Here is a 10,000-nt window from a genome sequence, read left to right as displayed (position 1 = left end):
CTGAGGTGAACAATTTCGGTTCAAAAAGTTAAACACCCTGCCTACCACATTTGTTCCAGCCATTTCACTCAATCAATTGACCCTAATTATCACAAATCTTTAGCCAGGTAAATGGCATAAATTAGGGAAATGGCCTGAGCAAGCAAATCAGGCGGGAGAGGTCAGGGAACCAACAACTGAACCTTTATAAAACTTCTTCTGTAACCAAATACCATTCCTCCTCACCTCAGCATACTCATACATGGACTGTACATTAAAGGTGCACTGTGTAATATTTTTTGCACCTTATTTGTATAATTCATGCTGCTCATTCACAAGTGTCACATTTCTCATAAATACCTACCACCACCATCAAATCTAAGTATTCATTATGGTTGAGGAAATCGCACTTTAATACACGACGAGGGTGGATGTTCTCCATGTCCGCCTTTATTTAATTTCCAGAAATAGGCATTTTTAGCTGCAAAACTGACTGTACTTTGATCATGAATATTAGTTTATTAGTAAATATTCATGAAAACATCAAATTTGGCAACATGCAGCACAGTTTCAATGACCAGCATTCTCTGGCCACAATCCAACCCAGTGCACCTTTAAAGGGACACTGTGTGCGATTTTTAGTTGTTTATTTCCAGAATTCATGCTGCCCATTCACTAATGTTTCCTTTTTCATGAATACTTACCACCATCATCAAATTCCAAGTATTCATTATGACTGGAAAAATTTCACTTTTCATACATGAAAAGGGGGATCTTCTCCATGGTCCGCCATTTTGAATTTCCAAAAATAGCTATTTTTACCGGCAAAAATGACTCTACTTGGGCCATACTAGAAAATATTTGTTTATTACTTCAGAAACTTTCATGTAAATATCAAATTTGGCAATAGGCAGCCCAGTTTCAATGAACAGCATAGTTGCAACACCTTTTTGACCATTTCCTGCACAGTGCACCTTTAAGGCATCCCCATCCTAACTACATCTGACAGTACAGTATGACAGCTTTGAAGGAGCATCTCTCATTTTCAGATTTACTACGTGTATATGGCACTTTTTGTAGGGCCTCATAGCTTTCTGAGTGACAACCTACCGATGTTGACCAAGAGTCTGTGATACAGTACATACGGTAATAAGCTGGTGACAACCAGTACACGCCAATATGAGAGGCAACTTAGACAAGATGGCGCCTGCCCTGCAATAATTCCCCCTTTGGAATTCCCTTAAGTGCAATAATCAATCAGACAACAAATCAATCAATCAATAACCCAATAATGTTGATATGACCTAGGCCGTACTTGAAGCTGGGCCCCTGAGGGAAACTTCTTTTTTTTGAGCTTTTTTTTGAGTGGCACCCACCGATATTGGCCTGGAGCCTGTGATACATCATGGGGACATTGGTGACTGAGCCATCGGTCCTGGTGAAGGCCCCCAGGGCGGTGTTCTCCGGGGGAAAGCCTTGCTGCCAGGAGCCCCTGAAGTACACAGCGTTAGCCACCGCCAGACGGCTGAGCGGGCCAAAGTCATCCGCGGAGAACAGCTGCCAGATCTTACCTGAGTCAACGAGGAGGAGGGTGGGGGGAAAGTGACAGATAGGAGGAGAGGAAGAAGGAGGAGGAATGAAGAGAAAGATGAGTGGTGCATACTATAGTGGATCAAGGGCGTAAAAGTACAAAGTCATCATTTTTTTTGTTGAAGGGAAAAAAGAAAGAAAAAAATGATCATCAGAGTTTATATGAGGTATGTCGTCTGCATAAAACACCCACTCATAACCAGTTTCAGGTTAATAGACTGGAGGATTGGTCTCCAGTCCACGTGATGTAGAACTGGCCTCATTTGTACTCGTATGCACATCTAGCCAAGAGGCGGCTGAATCCAAGCCTTAAGTTTTGAAGCTTAGGCAAGTCGCTGTATAGTTCAACTGCATGCCATTTGGCCGATCCTACACGCACCCCTCTGATGATTAATGACACCCATCAAAAGGCTTTTCAAAACGCTGGCAGATGCCATCAATAAAAATTCAAAGCCAGGGCTCCCGCTCCCAAACACATCAGCGTATACTGTAGTGCACACAGCCGTTACCTCAACTCGTCTCTTTACTGTGAGATGCAGCATCACTGTGAGTCACACAGGGCTACCAGAGCTGGACTGGAGGAGAAATAGGGCCCTGGCACCTTTGGCTAAAAGGGGCCCCCTCATAATTAGCCTGCGCGAAACTGACTCACCGGTGGGTCCCGCACCCTCATGGGCACCTATTTTCAGAAATGTAAAAATAGTAATAATAATAATCTTTTTTTTATATACATTTCTGAACATAGGGGCCCACAAGGGTGCGGGGCCCACTGAGAAATGCCCGCTATGCCAGATGGCCAGTCCAGCCCTGAGAGCTACCATATAAAGGCCCAGTACAATCTATACAATGTTTACAATGCCCCGCTATGGCTCCATGGCTGGGTGACAAAGCAGAATGATGCGGACTTCTATTTTACTGTACATCACACTATTTGTTTACTTGGCATTTTTTCTCAATTCTGAAAATCAATAGTTTTTTTATTATTTGTGGCCTTGTAGGCTACTTTACTCTCTTTTGAGTGTTGTCTTACAGTAAATCTGTCAACATAGATGTGTAAATATGCACAACAACAACAACAACAACAACAACAACAACAAACCCTATTGTCTGCTTCATTCTAGGTACGTCTAGAGTGGCCCTGAACAATTCATCTGACAGCGTGTTTGGAAACGGATGGTCAAGGACAGAGGACTCACAAGGGCACAGCTAAAACCACCTGAAGAGAGGGACCTGTACACAGTACACAAGACCAGTAAAACACATGCACTAATAAAAACAACTCAATTAAAGTCGAAAGCAAATACACTGCTGTAAATAAAAACATGTGTTTGGATGTTGTTAAGGGGACAGATACAATCATTATTGTGAAGTGTACAGTGTACATGTTTAATGGTCTCATTATGCATTCATGTGAGGCGGCAGCATTGCTGTTGAGATCAATTCAATGCCATTATCTCTCGGCAAGGCCACCTCCGACTGCAGCACAAGATTTAATTAAACATTTTTGATCTCGGATGAAAATTAGTTCATAATAACAACAATAATAGCTCCTTATCAGGAGAGGGGGGTAGATTGGGCGCACAGGCACATACATACTATAGGCTGTCGTCTTTCTTCTTTGGATCTTTGAAGTCTGTTGCTAATGTTGCGACAGTGAGAGAGACGCCATTAGGCGAGGGGTGGGCGGAGGCAATCTCAGCCCCTCTTACAAATCTCCACGGATTTTAGAATCTCATTTGAGCTAGTGGCGAAAATGAACCAACTGAGCTTTATTTATTTATTTATCTATTTATTTATTTATTTATTTCAACAGTGCTGAAAGCTGAGGGAGATTTATGTCTTTATATGTCTTTCATCACCATTAGACGTAAACAGAGTTTTTTTTTTATTATTGCTGTGTCCCCTTTCAGGCCAAAATAAAGTTTATAATTGCGAATCCGCGAGAGGACCTGGAAAAGTGTCAAAATATTATCTCATGCAAATTAGGGAGGGAGGAAGCAGAAATGTGAGTAATGTGCTTTTGGAAGTGTTTGGTGGTGGCTTAAAAATTGCATTATTGTTTTCTCGAGCAGTTTTGTGTAGATGTATTTGTGCACACAAGACAAATAACTTTTGCACAGTCGTAAATAGCAGCGCGGAGCAGAAACATTGCTTGTTTAACCATATAACTCAATTTGAAATGCTAATACAACCATTGGCTCTGGGGTACACATACACGGAAATGCTCCCTGTTTCTGGCACGTTGTTGGGTCTTTGTATTTAGACTTAGAGCAGCGAGCAATGCATTTATTATACACCGTGAATGAAATTAATTGGAAATTTGGACTGGTATTCACTTGCGGTGGCTGATCTGAATTTCAAATGAAGGTACAGTACACTGTTTTTTGCCTTTCTGAGGCGGGTGAGTGACTATTTCTGGATCGCTGAGGCTTCACTGGGCATGTGCGGGAATCACTCACATTAGCGCTAATGAGCTTGGCTCTGATCATTAGCATCCAGAGAGATGATCATTTTAACATATCAGTAGCAAGGAAAAGTGCAGTTTGGGGAGAAAATACACGGTCCTAAACGACACTTTTAAATGTGACCCTGACACTAAAACATAATTGAAACAAAATGAAATGGAGTGAGAAGGAAAGGCTGGAGTCGCGGTGAATGGAGCTTGAACTGAGTGGACTGCACTGCGAGTGCTCACTGATTTAAATGTGATGATGGCACTTTCCGGTGAATTGCTAAGTCACTCATTTCTCACTCTCCATCACATGGATACACCCGTGCACGCGCACGGGCACGCGCTCACGCACAAACACACACACACACACACACACACACACACACACACACACACACACACACACAGAATACACTTACCATTGGTCTGCCTCTCCACCCATGAGTTAATGTCCTGCGCGGCCTTGTGGGGATGGAAGAAGTCCACATGGCTGAGGGAGGCCTGGAGGTGGGCAGCGCTAGCCTGCAGGAAGGCCTCGCTCATGGGGAAGCCCTTCTGCAGGAACAGGGCGCTGGCCATGGACATGTGGAACGACTGCTGCTGCTGCTGAGGAAAGAAACGTAATTTCAATTCTTTGTATGACCAGCGCATGTAAACATTGAAATTGACAATAAAACCGACTTGACTTGACTTGACTTGACTTGCTGCTGGTGGTGCCCCACCTGCTCGCTGGTCCGCTGTGGGGACATGATGGCCTCAGCCTCCTTCTGGAAAAGGACACGGGATGTCTCTAAAGTGGACACATATACATGCACACACATGCATACACGTGCGCAGCATGCATGCACACAGCCACGCATCCACACAAGCACGCACTCACACACACACACACACACACACACACACACACACACACACACACACACACACACACACACACACACACACACACACACACACACACACACACACACACACACACACACACACACACACACACACACACAAAAGGCACCATGTAAAATGTCTTCATATCGTACCATACGTAACATAGAAGTGCAACAAACAGTAAACGCACTACTACAGCTCGACTGACAAAAATGCACTCAGTTGGCAATAAATGTGTAAACCAAATGTGAGGCCGTCAAAACACAGTATGTAGATAAGTTCGCTTTGTCTTTCACTGTGATAATGGTTGGCTCAATGGTAAAAGCGCTGGTCTTCAAATCAGAGGATTACCGGTTCAAATCCCATCCTTACCAGCACCTACATCCATGGCTGAAGTGCCCTTGAGTAAGGCACCTAACCCCACATTGCTCCAGGACTTGTAACTGATACCCTGTTCATAAAATAACTTAGCTTTGGATTGCAGCTAAGTTTAATGTTCTTTGTAATGTAATGATAAAGGTACTGACATCTGCGATCTGTGATGATGCTCTGACTGAGGGACTGTACCATTGACGTATATACATGGACAGCATTCTTCATTGTATTCCATTCAAATGTTTTGAAGCGTCCACAATTGATCTTCGAGGATTCTTACGCCCTAAATGTCTGCATTCGTTCCTTCGTAACTCTGAGAACCAACGCTGATAGGACAACGGTTGTGTTTGACTGTCAATCAAGTCAGCTAACAATGCTAATTGGTCATTTAAACATTTTGAATAGCTCTCTGAAATAAAGGGTCAGCCCTAAAAATATATTTAGCTTGTTTGAAATGGACGGGAAACTACTATTTGCCCAAAATAGAGTAGATTCTGCAAGAACTGGCAAGAGGATGCATTGGCTCAAGTCACCCATGGAGATGAATGGGAATTGGCTTTTTTTCCTTGTTTCCGGGTCTAGTCCCACCCCCCGCCGTTGCTTCACTTCAGAATACGTATAACTGCCATGATGTGTGCCATGAGCGTTACGCCCCTTTTTGGGGGAAAATATTGGGGGATAAGCCAAGGCATGTTAATTGGTGTTGTTGGGACAGAGTAAATGAAAAACAAAGACCTGTAGACAAGCGTTGTTCACGCTCAACATGCCGAAAACGAGTTGTGTTGTCGGCTGCTCAAATAATATAGCCAAACTGTGGCTGAAGCATGGATGGTGTTAATTTAGGCTAACCGATGTTGCATGTAAATTAATGAGACAGTCGGTTTGCTTTCCCCCAAAAAGGGGCGGACCGCTCGTTCACGAACAAAGTACCCGTATGGCCGGTTATATGCATAGAACCCCTCGCCCCCTCCCCTCTATTCAGTGTCAATGGACTGTAGTGTTCCAAAATGTCTGCAGGCTATTTACCGTCGTGGATGTCCACAGGGTGCATGGCTTTCCTCAGCTGTTGGAGCGTGCTCCCCCTCGCCCCCAGCTGTAGCTGCGCCAGCATCTGGATCAGGCCAAGGGGACACAGCACCACGTTTTCACCGGGCGCAGAGGCGGACACGGCCCGGAACAGGCTGAGGGCCAAGGCAGTGGTGGTGGAGTCAGGGGTGGGACCTGGCTGGGTGGCATCACCATCACCACCACCACCAGTAGTAGCCGGAGCCCACAGTGTCAGAATTGTCAACAACAGCACCAGCATTGCTGCAATAGAAAGGGTGGGTGAAGATGAGATTAACTATGTTTCACTGTTAAGTAAGCGTCAACTTAATGAGATACTATTAGTCGGGGAGGAACGGTAGCCTACCATGCACCCCCCCCACAACAAAACGCCATATGATTTTTTTTGATCGTCAAGATGTCCTGAATAAGAATTTGAGTGGTAACAGTAATATAACTCACTCCCACTATACTTTTTCACATCATATTGTATATGACCCCAGAATGCTCAATGCATTCTAGTAGTACACTGCCAAGTCCTCTAGAGCCATGATTCAGTTGGTTATCATAGCTTATGATATACCATATGAAAGCTTGGAGTCTGCAGTATACATATATTAAACTGTATTTGGTGTAGCTTTTGCATAGCAACGGTTGCTAGGCAAAGCATCTTCCTTAGCAACCAACATCAGTGACACAGTTCCTCTGTGATTACATTGTGCTATGATGTCTGGATCTAGACCACTTTTCCAAGGTTCAACATGACTTGTTTGAACCTCCAAGATGTCCTTAATAAGAATTTGAGTGGTAACAGTAATATAACTCATTCCTATTATACTCTTGTACATCATATTGTATATGACCCCAGTATGCTCTATACGTTTTAGTTCTATGTAGTAGTAAACTGCCAAGGCCTCTACAGCCATTTTGCAGTAGGTTATCATAGTTTGTTATATACAATATGAAACCTTGGAGTTCATGTATATTGTCATGTTTTTGGTGTACCTATAACTTTTGGGAAAATATACATGGTTTAGTGGTATGATGTCTGAGAGCTCAGTTTTTTTCCCCCTCGATTCCTTAAATGACCAATTCTTACATATAAAGACCTTAAAAGGAAATATATTAACAATTTGGAAAAGTCCAAACCCTAATGTGATGTAAGCACTAACTACTTGAACTATTGACAATGTTGCAATCTGTACGGTCTGTGTCACTGTCACAGTCCATGCAAGTTGGTGCGCAAGACCACAAGACCCCAATAGAAGGAAACCAGTTGAATCATAAATAAAGTTTATTGAACATTTGGGGAAAGGTATAGTCCAAGGCGGAAAGTTCATTTACTGCTACTGTCAATGTCTGTGCTTGACCAATCACTTTCAATTTCACTCTCACTGCTACCACCACAGTGCACTTTACAGTGATACAGCTGGTGATGATGCTCTCAATGGTTCCTCTGTAGAAGGTGGTCATTATGGCTGGTGGGGCACTGGCATGCCTCAGTTTGCGCAGGAAGTAGAGGCGTTACTGGGCTTTCTTGGCCAGTGATGCAGTGTTGGTGGTTCAGGAGAGGTCCTCGCTGATGTGCACTTCAAGGAATTTTGTGCTGCTCACCCTCTCCATAGCAGCACCATCGATGGTCAGTGGCAGGAGTTGGTGGTGACCTTTCTGGAAGTTGACAACAATCTCCTTTGTCTTGCTGACATTCAGTAGGAGGTTGTTGTCACTGCACCACTTGGCTAGGTGGTCCACCTCTGTCCTGTAGTGTGTCTCATCGCCGTTGGTGATGAGACCCATCATGGTTGTATCATCTGCAAACTTCACCAGGTGGGTTGGTGCAGTGGGATATTTTGCAGTCGTGTGTGACCAGAGTGAAGAGCAGAGGGCTTAGCACACACCCTTGTGGAGCTCCTGTGCTCAGCGTGATGGTGTCCGAAGTGTTGTTGCCAACATGCACTGCTTGTGGTTTCTGGCACAGGAAGTAGCAGCCAGTTGCAGAGGGAGGTGCTGAGGCCCAGATTGTCCAGTTCGCATATCAGCTGTTGGGGTATGATGGTATTGAATGCTGAGCTGAAGTCAATCGTTGAAGCAGGATGGAGATGACTTCTTTGGTACCCATATGATGGTGACGGCTTTGAAGCAGAAGGGGACAGTGGCTTGTTGTAGTGAGGTGTTGAAGATGTCAGTGGAGACATGCTTTAAAGTTCCTCAGCACAGTCTTTCAGCATCCGTCCAGGAATGTTGTCTGGGGCTGTTGCTTTGTGTGGGTTGATCCTGAGAGCCCTCTTCATGCTATCAACAGGTAGACACAGGTATTCTGTGGGTGGGTCTTGTTTTGTTCCTCGAAGTGTGTGAAAAAGCTGTTGAGGTCGTTCAGCAGGGATGTGTTGTTTTTGCACCTCCGAGGTGATGGCTTGTAGTCAGTGATAGCTTGGATGTCCTTCCATAGGCTCCGTGCATCTTTGCTTGTGTGTATTCTTGTTTTGCCTTTCTAATGCCTTGTGACAAGTTGGCCATAGCTGTTTTCAGGCCCGCTTTATCCCCAGCTCTGAAGGCTATGTCTCTTGCCCTCAGCAGCCTGTGGACGTCCCCTGTCAGCCATGGCTTCTGGTTGGCTCGAGTGATTATTGTTTTTGTGTCTGTGACGTCGTCTATGCATTTGGTGATGTAGGATGTGACTGTATCTTTATACTCCTCGATGTCTATTTGGTTGTTGTTTAAACTTGTTTAAAATATCACAGTCAGTTATTTCAAAGCAGTTTTGGAGGGCGGATAAATCCCATCCCTAATTATGATGCGCTAATTAATTCTCAAAACCCTTTAAATAATTAAAAAACTACAATATTTTAATATATCATAATTGGCTAACATTGTGGAAGGGAGTCATTTAAAGAATCGAAAAAAAATCAGAGCTCTCAGACATCATATCATAAACCAAGTATATCTTCCCAAATGTCATAGGCCTACACTATACATATGTAATACTCATAAACTACACACTCCAAGCTTTCATATGGTACATAACAAGCTATGATAACCAACTGCAAAATGGCTGTAGAGGCCTTGGCAGTTCACTACTACATAGAACTAAAACGTGTAGAGCGTACTGGAGTCATATACAATATGATGTAAAAGAGTATAGTAGGAATGAGTTATATTACTGTTACCACTCAAATTCTTATTAAGGACATCTTGGAGGTTTAAACAAGTCATGTTGAACCTTGGAAAAGTGGTCTAGATCCAGACATCATAGCGCAATGTAATCACAGAGGAACTGTGTCACTGATGCTGGTTGTTAAGGAAGATGCTTTGCCTAGCAACCGTTGCTATGCAAAAAGTTACACTAAATACAGTTTTATATATGTATACTGCAGACTCCAAGCTTTCATATGGTATATCATAAGCTATGATAACCAACTGAATCATGGCTTTAGAGGACTTGGCAGTGTACTACTAGAATGCATTGAGCATTCTGGGGTCATATACAATATGATGTGAAAAAGAATAGTGGGAGTGAGTTATATTACTGTTACCACTCAAATTCTTATTCAGGACATCTTGACGATCAAAAAAAATCATATGGCGTTTTGTTGTGGGGGGGGTGCATGGTAGGCTACCGTTCCTCCCCGTCTATATGCAACTTTTCCGTCAACACAGCTCCCCCGAATGGTC

The 10,000-nt window shown here is 43.6% G+C and overlaps 1 protein-coding gene across 1 annotated transcript in view; it reads right to left on the bottom strand.

The window, feature by feature from the left end:
- Positions 1–6,590, bottom strand: part of LOC134453821 (serpin I2-like) — a 20,684-nt gene extending 14,094 nt beyond the window's left edge. Inside the window, exons 1-4 of the mRNA XM_063204569.1 lie at positions 6,311–6,590; positions 4,744–4,811; positions 4,441–4,627; positions 1,356–1,550 (exon numbers count right to left, since the gene is read on the bottom strand). Coding sequence (XP_063060639.1) covers positions 1,356–1,550; positions 4,441–4,627; positions 4,744–4,811; positions 6,311–6,590 — 730 coding nt within the window. The remainder of the gene's footprint in view (positions 1–1,355; positions 1,551–4,440; positions 4,628–4,743; positions 4,812–6,310) is intronic.
- Positions 6,591–10,000: the final 3,410 nt, after the last annotated feature.

This window comes from Engraulis encrasicolus, chromosome 8 (assembly GCF_034702125.1).
Source record: "Engraulis encrasicolus isolate BLACKSEA-1 chromosome 8, IST_EnEncr_1.0, whole genome shotgun sequence".
NCBI classification, from domain to species: domain Eukaryota; kingdom Metazoa; phylum Chordata; class Actinopteri; order Clupeiformes; family Engraulidae; genus Engraulis; species Engraulis encrasicolus.
The sequence above is the reverse complement of the archived record's forward strand: the minus strand, read 5'-3'. Positions and strand labels throughout refer to the sequence as shown.